Source organism: Perna viridis, chromosome 7, assembly GCF_037379345.1.
Source record: "Perna viridis isolate PV_CMFRI_1.1 ecotype Kerala chromosome 7, ASM3737934v1, whole genome shotgun sequence".
NCBI classification, from domain to species: domain Eukaryota; kingdom Metazoa; phylum Mollusca; class Bivalvia; order Mytilida; family Mytilidae; genus Perna; species Perna viridis.
Window position 1 is genome coordinate 23,320,245 of NC_142451.1, and position 20,946 is coordinate 23,341,190.

Below are 20,946 nucleotides of genomic sequence, written 5' to 3' on the forward strand. Positions count from 1 at the left end.
TCCTTACTACCATACATCATGTACTACGTTACAGCCCTAGATTAATCCTACGAGGAGGAACGACCCGGCCAGCGAAAGCTATATTTTTATATAGCCTAGCTGGCAGAGTGGTCTAGGGCGCTGGAATTTGTGCAGGCGGTGTTGCCATGGATGTCACAGCGGTACGAGTTCGAGTTCCGCGGAGGGAACGACCAAAAATTTGCATCGCAAATTTGACTGTTCTAACATCGTTGGGAATTTTTCAGACCTTTCTATACGTTTACATATCTTCCCTGTATCAATTTGATCCGATGGAGCAGTGTAGCGAATAGAGTCGTTACAATCTGAGACGTTTGTATATGTATATGCGTGTATATATATATATATATATATATATATATCTTTTATTTTTTGGCTAGTTCATATTCTTTGTTGTGTGTGTTTGTTTTCCCTGTTTAGTCTTTGTCCCTGGATTGCATTCTTTTGATTTTCGCTAGAATCTTGGTTCCCTTGATTACTCTCTTTACAAAAATCATCAGACTGTATAGATGTTTGGACATGTAAGATATCATGCTGCTCGATTTTGTGTATACTTTTCAGCTCCTCAATGTTGTATCCAATCTTTTATGTAGTTTTTACGGACTTCAGTTTATTTGATAGTCCCTATCCTATTTTTTTTCTTTAATCAATATAGATTTTAAATTGATTAATTTTGAAACACTATATAATTGTTATATTTACTGACGGAAAATGATTACATCATATCACATTTTTTTCAAGAAATTACAATAAAATAAGACTATTTTCTATATACAAATTGGGGAGGATAAACTTAAAAGAGTTAATTCCGTTGAAACCATGTGCTTTGAAGCACGTGTCTAATGTAAACATGACCTCTGACCTATAACGGAAGTTAAATGTCTACTCCTTTTCATTGGTCAATCGACCTGCAGTTTCCCACGTGGTCTTACAACGACAACAATAGTGGAAAGGGATAGTGAAGAAAATGGGAATAGTTTCGTTACGTTAAACACTATAGGGAGTATATTTCGATTTCAAATCAAAGTCCATTGCATCAAACGAATTAAGCACATGGCAGGACTGAAACTTGGGGTCATACGATTAGGAAGAGCGGGCGGAAAAGTGAGTACTGCTGCTGTTCCGTTTTCACCGGAACAGAAGTATGGCGTGTAGTACATTGTTGACTGATCTGTTGATGTCAAAATTTATGTTGTACCGAAATTGAATGCGATGCTTCGATGCGTGTTGTAGTAGTTCACCTACATTTGCTTGATCAATCTGACTTTTCATTCCCAATTTATTTAATTTATCTTGGATAGTTAAAGGAACCGCTAAATATCAGTTTATTAATTTTGAGTCCTGGTTATTGTTTTAAACATATATGACCAACATCTGTCTTTATTCGTTAGATCAGTTTTTGTCTTGTATACGACCAATGGATTTATTTCCTCTAATTTCAGTTGTTTTTGAGGTAGTGTGTCCAGTTGAGTCAAAAGAGAACTTTGTGGTCCTAATAAGATACATGCATTTCTGATGTACATTGTACTTACTCATATTTTTAACTACACTGTACTATAATCTGTTAGGTGAAATCATTAAAAGTTGCCCTGACAATGTAAGAACTGTTGAAACATTTTTTTTCTTATTTAATTACAAGTTTTGTATTATTTTTTCATACATACATGTACATTTAAATATATTAATTTTCTTAAAAAATATAGGAGAGGTTAATAACAAAGGGATTGTAGTACATATCATTTATTGTCAATCATTAATAAGATATAAGATGGGGGACAAAGACACTGGGAATAAACCCAGCTGTTGGTACCAATAGCTCATTAATCAATATACCTGACTGAACAGCTGATCCAGGTAAACATATGCTGTTTGTCACATTTAGACATGACACTCACAGGCAGTAATTGATTTTATACATTATGTTTAGGTGGATAATTCGATTTGCTATACTTAAAACATAATTATATGGAAAACAGTTAAAATGCTTACAATAATGGTGAAATTTGGATGCGGTAGACGGATAAATGATATTTTTACTGATGAGTGTCTAGTTTTGAGACTTGTATCCCATGGTAAGTACATTTGCACATGTACATTTGTACATAAAAGCTTATGAAATATATAGTGTTATATTGTACAGTTTTTACGTACAATGTAAGGTGACTGTCCAGTGAATTTCCCAGTGCCATAAGGCATCATATTGCCCAGATGCTATATTTTTACCAGGACACTATCAGAGAAGAACTTCCCATAGGGTCCAACACAAATGTGATAGTACAATGTATAATATTTATATGCAAAATGCTATAAAGAAATTCAGGGGTTACCAGGGTTTTATCTGTTCATCTTATAGGGTGAACACTGCTATCATAAAGTCTTGAATTAAGTACAATGTAGATAAAAGCTTGCATGTATAAAGGATAAAATAAATACATGTACATTTTGTACCTGAATGTCCTTCTTAAGGCACTGATTGTCATTTAAGCTTTAATCTCTTTTTCATTTTCATGAATATAAGATAAAAATCAAATATATTTTGCTAACAACAACAGTATAAGGAGATTTAGTTCTGATCTGTTTTTATGACCATAAATCTTTATTTGTTGAAGATAAATATTGTTTTTGTTCTTAAATCCACTGATCACATGGTAAAGCTAACTTGATAATAATACATGTAAATTACCATTATTTAGTTTTCTGTAAACATGTAACAATGTTGCCTCCTATTTTATTTTCATCCACAATCCTGTTTTACTGGAGCTTTTTCTTGTATTTTTGTAAGTCTTACATTTGTACGCACAAATGTACCAACTACAAATTAATTTTGTACATTTAAGCCAGGAAGAGGGTTATGAATATCAGTCTCTGCAACAGCTGTCTTTTTACCTGTCCATGTCATTTTCATGTGTAATTCAGAATATTTTCATTGCAGGTGGAATCACTTAAAATGCATGTACATGTATATATTACAGTGAAAGAAATTAGCAGTAAACCTACCGATGAAGTCAATGTAAAATCAAGCAGGTCTTTGTTGGAATTGGCTCATGTTGCTTTAAAATGTACAGTGCTCTCTATGTAAAATTATGATGGGTCTTTGTTGACAAAAAAATTCAGTTTCTAACACTAATATAAAGCTAGGGAAAATATAGGTTTTTGGGAAAATGCCGAATGGAAATTTACTTTCCCACAATTAAATTCTGTTGCTTTTCAAACTTAATCATTTAAAAAAAAATCAGGTTTTTAACATGCCAAACATGGAAAGTACAACATAATAAATGACTTTACTACAACTTCATGTAAATGCACTTGCCCCCGGTTACAGAAAAGTGGAATCTTAGAATATCATTTAAAGCCTTAACATACATGTACTGTGTGATTAATTTCTTGTTTAGTATTTATTATTTTATAAATTTTGTAAATCATTTTGGTCATCTTATAATCGTCAGTCCATGTGCTACAAGTAAGAAAAACAACTTTGAAATGAAAAATTAAAAATTTTGAATCCCTTTTCCAATGATTGTTATGATAGTACATTTAAACCTGTGTATATATTATTATTTCTGGGATAGTTTTAAACCTTGTTATACCATGAAACTTGTTTAAACTTCACACTTTTTGAAGTCCATATAAGGTGTTCTTGGATTTCACTTTCCCATCACCTTGGGGTTGGGAAAGTGCAAGTTAGGTTGGGGAAAATTGTTTATTATGCTCCACTTCCCCTTTGGCAAGCTTAAAAAGGGTTTGTTAAGTCTGGAAGGCGAACTTCATCTGTTTGAAAGTTAATCTTCATTTTTTCCCATGAAAACCTAAAATTTTGAAACACCCCAGAACACTGGTCCTTGATATTGGTTTAACTGTATTACTAATCTGGGTAAACTGAACAAAATCTTGTCTAAACCAAACAAATAATACAATGGATTCTTTTTAATCTCATAACCTATTTGTATGAAAAAAATATGCTATTAACAGAAATTGTCATTTCAAGGGAAAGTACATGTACCCAATGTTTTCAATGTTTAAGTGGAGGGGGTTATATTTTTTCCCTCTGTCTAATTAGATTCCTGCTTTAGTGTCTACTAAAAAGAAAGAGAAAATGTTGTAAAAACAAATTTCATTAGAAAACTGATGTATTTCACTAATAATGTATAGTTTTACCCTTTAAGGTACAATTTTTAGTAAATTTTGAAAAAAATTTTAAGCAAGTAAGAGGAATTTTCTATTTTTGGCCTTAAGTTATGCAAATAGAGGATCTTTTTACATGGTATAGATGGGAAATGTTTTGTTCTTCAAGTTTTTATGCCATTAACAGGTGTGTGATTAATTAGAAACCACTGTACAATCCAAAAGAGACTTGGTTTAGTTAGGTTTTACTGTATACATGGTACTGTAGAAAAATGTAAGTTTAAATTATTACCTTTTTGTAGCAGTTTAGTAAGTTTTACACAAAATGATTATTTAAATTGATTGTATTACGATTATTTTCCCCACCATTAATGACAAATTTACAAAAAAAAATTGCCTATTACTATGGGGAATTATGTATGAAATTGAAGTTTTAATACTTGTGATCAAAACAAAGTGGCTCTCAATTTCACTTTTGGAATTTAAAAATTGTGTGTTTTAGGTAGATGTGATAAAGCCATTGTTTGTTTTGGGACAAATAAAGTTTAAATGCTCTCCTTGTTCATAATTTGGGTCACTGGATAAGATTTGAATTAGGGAGGAAAATTGAACATGTTGTAATAAACATACAAGTTTGCTCAGATAAAAAACGTTACATGTACATATTGTTCAAATTGTTCAGGAAACTAGTAAAAGTCATTTACATGGAGCATACATGTACTTGTACAGTTACAATATGAACACTGATTTAACTGATTACTGTACAGACCTGTACTTAAGGCTATGAATTAAAAATGAATTAACTCAAAAATTAAATAAAATTACTGAGGGTCTTTACAAGGTAATAAAAATAAAACTAATGGTGGTTTAAACAGCAATTATGGCTCATCAACAAGGTACATCTATGATGGTAGGGTTAGGTACCAGGGATGTCAATAGAAGCCGTCAACTGGCAAGATTTGATGGCTACTTGCTCATCTTTTGAATGCTACTCTATTTTCAAAAATGGGTGAACTCTTGCAAAATTTTCAACAGTCTACCTGCTACTTATTCTTTTTTTTCCTGCTATTTAAAATACTACTGACATCCCTGGGCTGTGTTATACTCTGTAGAAACGAATGTTTTGTATACAGGCTTGTTAAATAAGTGTCCCAAATTTGTATTGATACATGTACATGTATATCCTGGATGCAGGTGATCACTATATTTACATTGTACATTGATGTACAGTAGATAGCCATGATTTTAACGGTTACTTTGCAGTTAAATTAATAAGTAGGTCTGACTTTTTGAGTTGGTCCATTGTATTCATAGAAGTAAAGACTAGTATTGGCCATTAAAATTTCTAATACACAAACTGTACTAGTAGGTTTTTTTCATCTTTTGACTTATTCTAATTTTTATCAATTTAGATCATTAAGTGCATAATTTGAACATTTCAGTTTGCATGTAAGTGGTTTAAATATCCTTTTTCTATATACAGAAAGTAAAATAATCAGCCATCGTGCACCAACTTTGAACCATCTAATTGATTTCAGTAGGTAGATTTTGATACGATTAAGGTGTGTTCTGTACTATGTCAATGTGATTTGTGTTATCTGAGTCTGTATTGATCAGCATATCAAATTTAGATAAACTTACATTATGTTCTATATCGTATAACTGATTATTTTGGTAGAAAGTTTCTGATAAATCTTACACTTGTTAAAGTGGAAAGCCTCATGCATGTTACATATTTTGGTTACCTTCCATTTCAGTCTACTTTTTACAGGTACATGTAAAAGTTCGTTTGTAATCACAGCTTTGTAAAAATATGTGTATAATAACTGTTATAATACTCATACATGTATTGAAAAAGGGTTGTCACATTTTTCCTGCTCACAAAGTTGAGGAAAATTGGTTAATGGTTTACATTACATATTTGTACCTACACAGATGTACTTGGAAAATGACATACCAAAGATCTTTACCCTAAATAATTGATCCTTAAAAACTGTAATCTTACATTAAGTAAAATGATTTTTATGGGAAAAAGATCATTCTATTAACTCATCCTCCTGGTGATACTTGTGCATGTACATGAATATCGTCTATAGGCAGGTCTGCATCTAAGAGGGGAGCTGAGTTGCCTGCCCTTAGGCTGGAATAGTTTGGTTGATTCAAGATTTTATAGAAAATATTGGAAATCAGTGGATTGCCCAGTGGCTTGTCAGTCGATTTATCTGTTTCAGAATAGCTTGATCTACCACTGAATGTTTTTACCTTACATTTTATTTTATTTTTTTTTAATTTATTGGAAGTTGAGAGTTAGATGTTGGTTTCGTTTAGTTACTCAGAGCAAATGATAAATTTTATATTCTTATCACTATACACAGACTGTTACAGAGATTTTTATCTGGGTTACCAACAGTGTAAGCAGGTCGGGTAGCCGCTCCATCAAATCATCAAGTTTAAGGGTACTTACTCGAGTAATCGGTAACTCAAAAATTTATGCAATATTATTTGTTTGATCAGTGATTTGATAGTTGATACATGTACATTTTTAAGAAGTGCATCTCCTATTTCAGAGAAATTTAATTTTTCATGCTTTTTGAGCATGTTTAACTTTTTTGCCACTTTACGTTGTTGAAAGTATCTACCTTGTGTAACCTGTAACACAAAAAGTATAAAAGCAATTATTCAAACTTTGAATTGTGACTATAAACATATTGAAGATGTGTACCACTTTTTATGGAGAAGTTTTTTTATTATTTTCCTACTTTTGAGCCTGTTGAACTTCACCATTTTTTTGTCAGTAGTATATGCTATCTTATTAGAACGTTACACATGTAAATTGGTAACCCACATTGAAGTCTTTAATTTAGTGTATATTGTTTGATGCAAAGGACGTCAATAACAGATAAAGTGGTTTCCTATTAATCGCATAGCCTAAGAAAATATGCTATTAACAGAAATTATCATTTCTGTTTTTAAGGGAAAATACCTAAATGTTTTCAATGTTTAAGTGGGACATATTTTTTTATCATGTCTAATTATATTTCTGCTGTAGTGTCTAGTTAAAAGAAAGAGAAAATACTGTATAAACTAAGTTCTTTAGAAAATTGAGGTATTTCACTAAAACTGTATTGTTGTTAAACCCATTAACATGTAGGTACAGTTTTGAGTACTGTAAATTTTGAAAAATGTTTATGCAGTTCAAGAAGAATTATCTAATTTTTGGTCTTACTTGTATGTTATGCAAATAAGAGGATCTTTTTTACTTTGGTAAGATGGGAAATGTTTTTGTTCTTTGAGTTTCTATGTAATGAACATGTACATTTTGTATGTGATTAAGTGGAATTCACTGAACATATAAACTTAGTATCTATACTGTTATATTTTTATATTTCAGATTAAATATGCATTGCTTGATGAGAAGGATGTTTCTTTAATTCAACGTTATGGATTCCAAGCCCATGTGGATATTGACCGGGATGGTAATGGAGCTAAGATTTATGCCCATGTATATGACATAGTTAAAGGGAAATCCTCCTTGCAACCTCTTCACAATTTGCTATGGTGAGAACTGTATCTGAACATTTTGTCAGTTTATTCTACATGTACATGCATTTGATCACAACATTAACATTTGTACAATGCGACCCTCTTTTTTGATGACAATTAAAAGTCAAAGTACATGCAGTATTCAACATTCTAATGATTTGAAAGCATATTATGCAGCTTTAGCATTGGACGTTCTGAAATTAACACAAAACTAATAACCATCATACATGAAAAATGCACCATTTAATTTGTTTAGAAGAATATTGTTTTAGTAAAGTTAATTAAATCTATGCAAAATATACATGTACTTATTGAAATAACTTGGAGAGTTCTAATTGTATTTGTTACCAGGTTTTTATTGGTTGGTTCTCTATATGTTATTTGTTATCAGGTATTTTATTGGTTGGTTCTCTATAATTTCTTAAAATTTTGTTTGGTACTATGACATAATTAACTTGTTTTAGACTAAACTGGTTCCCTGGTCAATACTCTAAGTGACCCTAGGATCGCTAAAATATAGACTCAGGTCACCAGTGGCGGATATGCACAATATATAAGTAAATTGCCGCTTATGAAGTAAAATAAAAACAAAGATGAGATTATTTTAATTATCTTTGTAATTGTGCATTTATATCGAAAGATGATATAAGTAATTTGAAAAAAATATTTTAACGTATATTTTTAAAATTTGAATATTGGAAAGTGTGAAAGTAAATAAAATAACATCATATACCCTCGTCCAATCAAAAGACAGAAGACGTCACTGGTGACCCAGGGTTATATTTGAGAGAAACTTGTGGAACGAAAATATTACCGGGGCTCAGTTTTAGACAGGTTTTATTTTTCATTGTATCTCATACTTTTGTTTTGTTGCATCTAATTGGGAATGTGCACTTTCTTTTGTTAGGGAGAAATATAAAGGTGGAATAGCACCAGGATTTAAAGTCATCCACATTAATGGTGTTACCGTTGACAACAGGTTAGATAATCTGACTCTAGTCCCTGAAGATTTCCCAGCTGACCTTGCTGAAGTACCATCAACAAAATCTCGAGAACAAAGTTTATATTGGTTAGCTATTCAGCAGCTCCATGGTCTTCCACTGGAATGTGTAAGTTAGATATGTGTTAATTTCATAGGAGGAGCATGATATACATTTACAAATATAGGCCTAAGGGCATGATATAGAATATTGATATAGGCCTAGGAGTATCTAGCAGTGATATGTCTAAAAAGACTATGATTAAAATATGTTTTGTGCATTCTTTGTAAAATCCACCTTACATTAAAACCATCTGTCTTATGTTACCATGACTACTCTCCCTTGGGAGGTCATTAGAGACTGGTTTAAATGTAATGTCCCTTAAAGCTTTTCAAGACTGTGTAAACCTCTTATACTATGTTTATGGTTTCAGCAATCTCCTTTAGAAATCCAGAAACACAAGTTTTATGACAGCAATGGACATGATGTATATTTGGAAGGTAAGTCATATATCATGATATCTCTAAACTATTAATACGTATGATTTTGTTGCTTTAAACACCACAAAAATTGGTACCCCACAAACAATTGTACTATCACAGTAACCATACTCTGAAGTCTGAAGTACTGGAAGATTTAATTTTACTCCATTATTTGTTTTCGGTGTCTTTGTCGTTGTGGGTTTTGTTTGGTCTGCAGGTCACCACACTTATTTTAAATAGATGAAAGGGAAAGTACCTCTGCAAATGCGGTGCAGAAAATCAGTGAGTGCCAAAATGACTGGGGACAAGACGCAATGAAAACATTTTGAGTAATCATGATACTCAAGTTTGTTGTGGCCACCTAATAAGTTGGATAAAGCACTAAAGTATTTGAAAAAGGCAGAGTTATCCAGGTCAAAAATGGGCTCCTTAGCATATTAGAGTTAACATGTGAAGGCACATCATGAAAGCCCTATAATCTTTACAGGGAACATTATGGAAAAGAGCAGGGCACTGTTAAACCTATAAAAAAGGGCAGGGCTACCACACCCTCCCAAAAAATGTCTATAGGGAATGCTAGTATAGAATCAATAAATGAAAGAAGCCTTGTGATGTTTAAAGAAAAAAAAAAGCATTTAAATAAAAAAAAAGTCCAATTAAAAGTTAGTTACAATATATTTAAATTGTATTTTTTTCTCTCTATTACAGAAGACAGTATTTACTATGAGTGTCACTATCCACCATGTACAAACATGGAAAAACATATCAGGGAGTTCAGTATTTGTGGGCGTTGTCAACAAGTCAGGTATGTCACTTCATTTAAAACATTCCTGCAGAAAGCAGAATGAAGTATTGGTAGGTCTTCCAAGTATTTACTGAAGAGAATAAATAGTAGGTTTCATTATATCACCTCTCAACGAGTGAGTGGTCACCTTATCCATGTGTCTATCTCCCATTTTGTCCATCCTTATTTCATTACTGTTACATCGACCCTCAATGGATGGATTGATTTCTTTTACCTTATATGGCATACATTGTAAGTTATTATGGTTGCTGTCCAATATCAACTTCCTGTTTCATGAGACTTGGACCATTAGGTTTACTTATCACGACATCTGATGCAGCTTTATTTTTAAGGTAGATTGGAGTTTGACATGCACTGAATTCTAAGCTTTTATCAGCCCTGATACAAAAGCAAAACAGAATTGTACAGAACCTCCAGACTAACAAAAATGAACTAAAATCGTCCCAGTATACTTACCACTCTTATTATTATGGTTATTTTAATGCCTTGAATGCAAATTACAGGTATTGTGGTGCATTCTGTCAGCAGCAGGATTGGCCTGTACACAAAATTAGTTGTATTGAGAGAATACGGCAAGCTCAAGATCCAGATTCTGACACAGACAGTTTACCTGAAAGATGATACTGGTCCCTATCTGTGATATCAAAACCAGTGGGAGTGTACTCTTCATGAACATTGTAGGAAGTTAATGAAAATACTACTGCATTTATCAGCTCATCTCCCAATTAATGATGAAGATAGAGACCACTACTTCTTAAGAAGTCATGTGTACTTTGTTTTAATGAAATCCATTTTTTTTTAAATTATTTATCTTTGTGCTATGACAGTGCTTACCTATTTTCTTGTGCATGATAAGAAGATGGTAAAAATCTATGTTGACAATCTCTATTCTAACTCTTAGTAGGTAAGATTTTTGTTTTTAATGGCTAAAATGCCAAGTTAAGTGTCATTATATTTGGTTCTTTATTAATCCTGATTATTAAAGTGATTCATGTCACTGCTAGGTTTTGTTGTCAACCATTGAATACTGAAAAGCTTGATCTAGGGCTTGTATGAAGTTTCTATCACTGTAAAACTGTGAACATTCCATTTTCTTACCAAGCATTTACACATTATAAAATCTGCATTTAAAATGCAACTTTAAACCCTTTAGCACCTTTTATAATTAGTTATGAACATACAAATACTGAAAGAGTTGCTATAGTCATACATTCCAAAAGTTGTGAGCTGTGAATTAGGAACTTTAAATACTTAAGTTCAAAAGTTATGATAAAACACATGTAAAAATTACAGTTGCTGTTTATTTTTTTGTTATATAGGATATAATTTCTTGGATTTTTTTCTGTAGAAATGTAACTTGTGTCAAAGATAAATTTTAAAATAGAGCCAAACATGCTTTTCATCCTTTGAAATTCAGAATTTTTTACCATTCTGCTTAAGTTTTACCATATGGTTGCTTTTGATTTCACTAATTTCCCCTTTTTTGTTGCCTTGTAAAATCTTGTCTGTAGAACCTGGGAATTACAGTAACAAGGCTGTGAAATCTTTGTATACATTTGTATTAAGTGCAAATTTTTGTAAGAATCGGGCAAAATGGGAAAAACCAGAAACATGCATGTCAAAAACCCACTTATATGACAATATAATTTTATTCAAAGATGCTTTCTCTACTTGGAAAAGACCATAATTTGATCTCTGCATCATTGGATTTGCTAAGAATTTTTTTAATAGAATATTAGAAAAATGAGGAATTGACAGTGTTGTCTGCTCTTGAAATGTAATTTTCAGTGCATTTCAATGAAATCATTATTCAATTTACCAAAATGATATGGAAAAATTTTGTCCGTTTTCCTTGTTTTCAAAATAGTGGGTTTTTCATACCATGTTTCACCCACTGCCTGATTCTTACAGAGACTGACGCTATTAAAGGAAGAAAATGGAAATAAGTTCACTTCAGCTCAATAAAACTCAATATACGCAGTGTATGTGCTTTTAATAACATCGAATCCTTGAGTCAGATATGTACTTGTTAATGTCTTATTGATGCGATATTTTGTTATTGTCTTGTATGTGTTTTATTGTTAGCGTCTTCTCGGTGTTATATATATATATACATGTATATAATATCTTGTTTAGCAATATACAATGATTATTTTTCTGATTAGTAATTAATTTATTTGTTGTTTTCTAATCATCTTTATATTTTAACAATTTGTCATTTGTCTTTGAAAATATTCTCCATTTTGATATTTGTATGAACAGTATTTGATGAGATTTGGATTTCAAATCTCATAACTTCTTGTAAAAGAAAGGAAATATAGAACTATGAACTGATTAGATTTCAAGATTCAGGATGTAAATCCAATTTGGCAGCTGTTTAATTTTGTGACTAACATTTTCGCAAGGATGTATTCTAGCATGAAAATACTTATTTGTGGCAATAAAATTTCACGGCTTTTCTTGCTTGTGAAATTATGAAAGTAAATACAATGTAGTTTAAGGAGGTAGACCTAGGGTAAGGGACATAACTCATGAAATCAGGGATATGTTTGTATTATATTTAATATCACCAAAGCGTCTCAAGCTTTTCATTGAAGCAGAATAAAATGAATCCAAGTTACTTTGATGCTTACATAAGATTGATGTAAATTGATGAATACAAACGTTCTGATGATTTTTAAGAGTTGTGTCCCTTACCCTGGGTCTACCTCCTTAAAATAAGTTGCGATACAGTTATCTTGAATGAGAATTAAAAACATTTTTCTTCTAAAAAAAATCTAGAATCATATTTCAGTAAGTAGATATTTTTGAGGACAAATTGACAATATTTTGTGTGATAACTAGTCATGTATTAACAGCCACCTAATGCCAAGATTAAAACTTTAACTTAGCTAGTCAACCATTCTGTCTCTGTAGGAGCTTTACAATTTAATATAATTTGTTGTGCAATTTCATTTAAGTTAGATTGAAATGTATTTAGTCTCATGAATTGTACTGCAAGACCGTGTTGATCCAAATCTTGAATGGAATACAGAGCCAAATGTGCCTCATACGATAATAATATGGTGTTCGAGTCATATGATAATCGTATAATATTTAACATGTGATGGTCATATGATTCTCATATGATAATCATACGATAACCATGCAATAATCATATGTTAACTGATTCATGTGATTATCATATAATAATCATATGATGCAAACCATCGGATTCTCATGTGTAGCACATTTGCCTGTGTATAGCTTGCATTTGGACTGTGGTTGTAAATTCTGTAATCTGTAAGAATCATGCAAAATTGAGAAATTATGACTCATGCTTCAAGGATGTAGAAAAGCAAGTTCAAAGTTACAATAGAATGCAGGCGGGTGGGGGGGGGGATTGAGTTATCTCCCTTTGATGAAGAAATTGCAATTTTAACTCGTATTACAGACAATTAATAAAGAAATGAATGCCATTTCTGCATTTCAGGGAATATTTTGAATAAGTTAATAGAAAGACACCCACTGCCTGATTTTTACAGAGAAAAGTACTTGAAGGTATCAACCTGTGTTGGATGCTCAAGTCAATTTTGTTATTACTTGGTTATAATTATTTTTATCAAAAATGTTGGTGGTTTAAAAGAAACTAAAGACCGTTATATAGATCGAGTGAAACTTGCAGTCATACAAAATTCAAATACAGGTGCATTATATCCTGTGTGTTTTCTTGCCTCCTTGGTAAGTGTTGTTTTTTTTTTCATTTAATTACCATGATGGCAATCTAAAAAAAGTACAAAATGCAAACCATGTAATGAAGAAAATGTCTAGCTATTTTGTAGGTATATCAACAGTAATACCATTAGCACCTGTATATATTTTAAGATTAAACTGAGTAATAATTCAGTTTAAAAAAAAAAACAAATTGTGAAGTAATTTAACTGCTGTGTATGCACTTCGAAGTTTGTCATCCTTGAATTCACTGTTTTTTGGAAAAAATCCTGGTGATCTCGATGATCTCTGATTGTTAAAATGTAGTTTTGATAGAAGCCATTAGGAAAAAAACCTTTCAGTGGTTTTATCTTCTTTATACAAAATATTTCACTGCAGTCTTCTCTTTTTTTTTTTTTGGAAAATCAGTAATTCTGTAGTGTATAAGTTAATTAATTGTTGAAAATGTAGACAAAATATCTTGTGACTATCATTAACTTTTCCTGTTTGTTGTGCCATTAATATTTAATTTGTTTGCAGTGTTAACTAACATCTAACTTCACTTTAATATTGAAAGTTATTCTAAGATCGATTTCATTCATTTTAGAATGTCAGCTATTTAGTATTTGTGTAACAGAATTATTCCAAAGATAAATTATAAATTATTTAAACATTGTTTTTCTAACACCGAGAGATTTGATCAGCAGTTTTTGTCTGTAAAGCAGTAAACATGAAAGTGGTAAATTATTTTAAGAGAAAGATATGCAGGTTTTTATTTCAATAAATTTTGCTGATGGACAAAGATTCTGCAGTATATTTTTGTTCAAAGGTTATGTTAGAAATCTGAGAGGAAGTATGCAAAAAAACTATTGCAACTTAGTTGCAAAAAGTTCTAACATATTAAATGCATGGCATTTTACATTCTGAAGTTCTTTTGTTCAAGATGCTAATTTTTTAATAAGAATTACGGAAGTGAACAATAGCTGTGTTTAAAAGGTAAAAAGGAACTACTTACAAATATAAGATATATAAAACGTAAAAAAGTTAAAGAACATTTTTTTACATTTTATTTGTATGCAGTTCCTTTTTACCTTTTCATCGTGACTATTGTTCACTTTCATTATTCTTATTTACGTTCAATTTGAGCCACTTGACAACATGTATTATTTATAATTTTTGAATACCCTATTGAAATTGTTGTATTTGACTAACCGCCATAATTATTTGTTGTGTGCCATTAACAAGTATAGTGCAATAGATATTTAACATTCCAGTTCAGCATTCCAAACAGTAAAAAATGATAATATACAAGATGTAGTCCTTGGAAGATTTTATATCTGTGTAGCCTCTTTAATATGTGTTCTGATCTTTGAGAAGCAACTCTCTTACAGCTAATTTCAAAGACAGAGTTCTATTCTACAAGTGTTCATAGCACTGTGTTAAAATTTCATTCTTAGTTTTACTTTACAATAGGGCTTGTAAATCTTGTCATGTCACTAGAATGGGTCCCCGACTCCCAATTCAAAAGCCTAAAAAGTGTTGTTTTTTTTTTTATTGACTTGATACAAATAAAGTCTTTGGTTTTCAATGCTTTCAACTGAAGAATTTCCAGATAAAAACATAAATCAGAAATGAGAATAACAAGCCTTATAGGAAAGTTTCATTTCATTAGGTCCATATGGACTTGATTACTGGTGCTTATGGTTATTTTGGATTACAGAAGTACATTTTAAGTTTTCAAAAGACATGCATGTACACAGGATTTTAACAATAAATTGAATGCATTATATTTAGGTTCAGATCATGCAAGTGTTACTTATTGTGTCCATCTTGTTTCATCATTTAGATTTCATCTTTTAAAATTTGCATATTCATGTATTTGAAGTATTATCTTAAGATATAGAATAACAAATCCTTATAAATTTCCAACATCTTTATTTCTACACAATATGTTTTGTATCTGAAGGTGCAGAATGACCTTTTATTTATACTTTAGTTATTGTAGTATTTTATTTAACACCTTTATATATATTATTGGTTTGAATAAATTCATTTTGTATTTGAAATTGTTATTTATTGTTAAGTGTGAGCCTTGGTAAGAATCAGGCAACATGTCATAATCTCACTGATCCTACAAAGTAATTTTACTCAATGAAGTCTTCTCTTATTGAAATGACCACTACTGTAAAAGTACTTTAATTCATGGATAACAATTTTTGTGGATTAGGAAAGGAACTCCAGTTTGTTGATTCTTGAATTTGTGGTTTTGAGGTTTTCAGAATTCATGAAAATGCCCTTTTCGTGGGGAACCAAATTCTGTGGTTTAACATACCCATGAAAATTGGTACCCCAAGAATAACAGTACTTTCACAGTATTGGATTATGATCTCGGCATTAGTTGCGTTTTGAATTTTTTCAGTAAAATATCAGAAAATTGAGGTTTTTGACAGTTAATTGAATTAGAAATGTTTATTTTCAACAAATGAAATTTTAACTTGTTTTACCTAAGTGGTGAGCTATTTAATACCAAGTTTCATTCACAGCCTCTTTCTTACATAGAATAACACTCAAGTAGGTTGAAATGTTGAGTTCAATTCACTCAATAGGATACACTTGGAGTAAAAATCTATAAATTTGCACACGGTAAAATACCATCAAAGTAAGACTAGAACTGATATTGGGAGCTTCGACATGAACCGTTTAAGAATTAAGGCCACCTCAATTCTGGTCTATTTCAGATCCTGTGTCAAACAATTAATCATAATCGCAATTCAGAGCTGTATCAAGATTAAATGGTGTGTCCATATGTGCCATAACTATTCAGGGACACACCTCTATGGTTTTATTATTTTACTGATCACACTCCCTTGCCAGATTCTTACATAGACTAACTGAATGAAATGAAATTTAAAACCCTTTCCCCTGTGGATTGGGTCTTAGATACTTCGGTATGAGGAAGATCTACATAAGACACAAAAATATGCACTTGTACATACATTTAATTAAAACCACCTCAGTGATACAATATTGTTATCTAGTATAAATAGCACATGTCAAGTCTATATACAGCAGTTACCACAATGAACACTCTTGAAGAATCATCTGAAAAATTAAAATTAGTAAAATATTAGATCAAAATGAAAATTAATTGCTCCTTATATAACTATTGCACCAAAAAAATACACCTGGTGATTCGCAAATAAAACATGAAAATTCTAAATATCTGATGCCATCCTTTTCTGGTTAGCACTAATGTAAAAAGCATCTTATTAGGTATTAAAGTCTTCTTCATGGAAAAATGTCTGCTTTGCCTCAGTGATTACTTTAATCAACTGTTAATACATTTTTGTTTAAACAACAAATATTTACTTTGAATTGCCTAATTGTTTTGTGTAAATATGTCCATTCATCACAGAAAATTACCTATTGTCTTCCCTTTGTGAAGCAGACAGACTGCTAAGTTCAGTATCTAGGCCATCATCCACATCCAGTGGTGGATCAACTTGGACTTGCTCGGATTGGTCTAAATCTTCATACTCCCGAGGATCTAAAGGTATTGGCTGAACATCCTCTGGTACTAGCTGCCACTGAGGTCCACCTTCAGTACTCTCTGTGTCTTTCTTTGGCTTTTCCTCATTCACATTGTGATGAGGACCAATGTTATCAATGTCAGGCCTAGGATTATGGGATAAGGCATAAGCTTTTAATGCATTTTTCAAGTTGCGTTTCTGGTTGTCAGTTTCAGGTATGTCTTTCTGAAATCCATTTAAAGTCCTAGACTTAATTGTCTTTGGTGTTGAGGTTTGATCACTATGTGTTGGATGGACTTTTTTTGATGGAATCTTAGCAGGCACTATTTTTACTTTGGGAGGAACCCTAATTGGTGTGTCTTTTGGATCTTTACTTTCTGATGAGATAACTTTCTGTGGTACTCTATACACTGGAACTGGTTCCCCACTTACAAAAGGCCATACAGAACCTGTAATGTTGGAATAGTATCATTTAATCACTAAAATTATCCATGAAATGGTAGACCAAATACAGTTTATGGATATTTATTTCAAAATTTCATATTATCAATGTTAATTTCTTTGTCCTCATGCCATTTTATTAAAACCAATTATGGTGAGCAAAATTAAGTTAATCTCAAAACATGAATGGTGATTTTTATATTGCTGGACAGAAAATGACAAGTGCTAAGTTACATAGCTGATATGAAAAAAAAGAACAGATAATGAACTACTTTAAAAGTGATGAATGAGGACATGAATAAAAAAAAAAATATTTCTTGTTGGCCTTACATAGGTCAAGAAGACCAAGTACTAACGTTTTCTCCTGGAACCACAAAGTCCACAAAAGTTTTGACAGTTTTGTTCAGCCCAGGTTTTAAAACCTGTACACACACTCTTGGTATATTCTGCACAGTCCGTTATCTTGTCTACACATGATGGATCTGCAAAAAAGAACTACATTTGTCAATAAAAAGGGAGAATACTTTACAGATCGCAACTGAACTACAAAGAAGTAGGTAACAGACTCAAACAAAAGAACAGGTTCTTCAACAACAGCTTTTTTTTCTGTTGAACCTTTTCAGTCAAGTATACCACTGGCTTTCCTACTTAAGCTTTGAGTAAAAAAATGTCAGGTATGATGTATTATGAGTAATGTCAAGAAAGAAAAATTGTCAGTATTAGTTCAGGAGTTTCCAGGTGTTTTTTTTTTACATTTCTGACAGGGACACACGTTTTTTGCAAACAATTTTTCACATTTTAATTTTTCAAGCAAGTGATAGCTTACTTTTCAGATGCTCAAAATGCAGTGCTGCCTACTCTTCATTTTAATGTCTAACCATTTCAAGCTTTGTGAAAAATGTGCATTTGAATGTAATACTTAACCTGATGTATCCTTTCAGTAACCAAATGGCCAGCACTTTAATTTTAAATCATTAGTCATTAGACACAAAAAATGTATAACCATAAAACTTAAGTATTTAGGAAAGAAATACAGTATGCAGGGTTAGCTCAAAGGATGGCAAGCTTCTAATTCAAGAAGAAGGAATATTACAAAGATGAAAAAAGCATTTTGAGGGAGTTTTAAAATGTTTCAGCCGAAAACACCATAATCCCAGAATCCTGTAAAATAGACAGTTCTCCTATCATTGGGACTATAAATACCTTATAAAACACAGCAGACAAAGTAAGCAAACCAATAAAGAATCTTAAAAGCAAAAATAGACCATGTTTTGACAACATCAACCATGAGTTTTTTACAGAATAATATAATTCCAGGAGGTACCAAATGACTCATAACTGATGACATCTTGACACTTTGCAAAATTTACAGGGGAATATTTCTCCTATCCATACCATCCATGATCTTTTGCAGAATAATAAAAGGCAAACAAACAGCTTTCTGATATGGCAGTGGTACATTCATTGAAGTTTTTATACTTTGACACATCTTGTAACAATGCCAGGAACGAAATTTCCTTCACTATTTCAATTATATACGTTTTAAGAAAGTGATTGATAGTGTATGCAGGAAAGAATGTGGACCATTCTAAAAAAAACTAAATAACATACCTGAAATATTTATCAACATTATCAGGAAAAGATATGAAGGCTACAAGTGCTGTATTTCAGAAGATGGTAAAACATTAAAATGGTTTGAAGTTAGAAGTGGGGTTAAGCAAGGCTGTTTCCTACCTGGCTTTCTTTTTATTGTCATAATAAATTGGATAATGATAAATACCAACAACAAGCATAGAGGAATCATATGAAAATTCACCACCAGTATAGAAGAATTATCTGGAAATTCAGCACCAGGTAAAAGGAATCATCTGGAAAAAATTCACCACCAGTATAGAGGAATTATCTGGAAATTCACCACCAGGTTAGAAGTATCATCTGGAAATTCACCACTAGGTTAGAGGAATTATCTGGAAATTCAGCACCAGGTAAGAGGAATTATCTGGAAATTCAGCACCAGGTTAGAAGTATCATCTGGAAATTCACCACCAGTATAGAGGAATTATCTGGAAATTCACCACCAGTATAGAGGAATCATCTGGAAATTTACCACCAGTAAAGAGGAATCATCTTGAAATTCACCACCAGGTTAGAAGTATCATCTGGAAATTCACCACCAGATTAGAAGTATCAACTGGAAATTCACCACCAGTATAGAGGAATCATATGAAAATTCACCACCAGTATAGAAGAATTATCTGGAAATTCACCACCAGGTAAAAGGAATCATCTGGAAAAAATTCACCACCAGTATAGAGGAATTATCTGGAAATTCACCACCAGGTTAGAAGTATCATCTGGAAATTCACCACTAGGTTAGAGGAATTATCTGGAAATTCAGCACCAGGTAAGAGGAATTATCTGGAAATTCAGCACCAGGTTAGAAGTATCATCTGGAAATTCACCACCAGTATAGAGGAATTATCTGGAAATTCACCACCAGTATAGAGGAATCATCTGGAAATTCACCACCAGTAAAGAGGAATCATCTTGAAATTCACCACCAGGTTAGAAGTATCATCTGGAAATTCACCACCAGATTAGAAGTATCAACTGGAAATTCACCACCAGTATAGAGGAATTATCTGGAAATTCACCACCAGTATAGAGGAATCATCTGGAAATTCACCACTAGTATAGAGGAATTATCTGGAAATTCACCACCAGGTTAAAGGAATCATCTGAATATTCACCACCAGTATAGAGGAATTATCTGGAAATCCACCACCAGTATAGAGGAATCACTACCATGTTAAAGGAATCATATGGAAATACACCAGCAGGTTAGATGATCTTGATTCTGATTATCTAGCATTACTACCTATCAGATTCAGGTATGCAAGAAAACAATGACAATGAGAATGAATTGCAGTAAAAAAAAAAGTTAGATAAAGAACAATAAAGTGGAAGACACAGATTCCTTTCTATACCTGGAGAAATGGTGGTACTAAGACAGACATTACAAGACTTGGGCTTGCAATATCAGCCTTCCCCACACTAAATCAAGTCTGAAAGTGACAAAAAAAAAATCACTTTTTTTCTTACACTAATGTGATTTTTGTCCTCCTCATCTGTACAGAACAATTGAATGTACGGTATTTTCCAGACTATAAGTCAATGTGGAGTATAAGTTGAATTGCCTAATTTTGACCAAAATCTACGAAAAAAAACATTGATAAATCGGAGGTCAGACATGTGCATTTAAATCGTACATGTCAGTGAAGGTACGAGTTGAGCGGTTTGTTTTCAACAGCATATTATTCCAGTAATGTTACTAA

The 20,946-nt window shown here is 32.0% G+C and overlaps 2 protein-coding genes across 4 annotated transcripts in view; one reads left to right on the plus strand and one right to left on the minus strand.

Moving 5' to 3' along the window:
* The first annotated feature begins 921 nt into the window (after positions 1–921).
* Positions 922–15,706, plus strand: LOC148611872 (zinc finger MYND domain-containing protein 19-like). 2 transcript variants are annotated; one of them, XM_088592839.1, is made up of 6 exons: positions 922–1,122; positions 7,532–7,698; positions 8,591–8,792; positions 9,097–9,163; positions 9,854–9,950; positions 10,454–15,706. In XM_088592839.1, the coding sequence occupies exons 1-6, from the start codon at positions 1,072–1,074 to the stop codon at positions 10,569–10,571; spliced, it is 702 nt and encodes a 233-aa protein (XP_088448965.1). In that variant the 5' UTR covers positions 922–1,071; the 3' UTR covers positions 10,572–15,706. The 2 variants fall into 2 exon arrangements, with proteins under 2 accessions (XP_088448965.1, XP_088448966.1); XM_088592840.1 differs by lacking the exon at positions 922–1,122 and adding an exon at positions 1,560–2,090.
* A 915-nt stretch (positions 15,707–16,621) lies between these two features.
* The window catches only part of LOC148611873 (A disintegrin and metalloproteinase with thrombospondin motifs 16-like), a 49,690-nt gene continuing 45,365 nt past the window's right edge, over positions 16,622–20,946 (minus strand). For both annotated transcript variants that reach the window (XM_088592837.1, XM_088592836.1), the window contains 3 exons: positions 17,968–18,093; positions 17,064–17,619; positions 16,622–16,742 (listed from right to left, as the gene is read on the minus strand). In XM_088592837.1, the coding sequence (XP_088448963.1) occupies positions 16,739–16,742; positions 17,064–17,619; positions 17,968–18,093 (686 nt within the window). In that variant the 3' untranslated portion in view covers positions 16,622–16,738. The remainder of the gene's footprint in view (positions 16,743–17,063; positions 17,620–17,967; positions 18,094–20,946) is intronic.

Excerpts from the sequence above, each read along its gene's own strand:
- LOC148611872 (XM_088592839.1), top strand. The coding sequence starts at position 1,072 with ATGGCAGGACTGAAACTTGGGGTCATACGATTAGGAAGAGCGGGCGGA. Across the intron at positions 7,699-8,590 it reads CCTCTTCACAATTTGCTATG|GGAGAAATATAAAGGTGGAA; the intron begins GTGAGAACTGTA and ends TTCTTTTGTTAG. Across the intron at positions 9,164-9,853 it reads ACATGATGTATATTTGGAAG|AAGACAGTATTTACTATGAG; the intron begins GTAAGTCATATA and ends TCTCTATTACAG.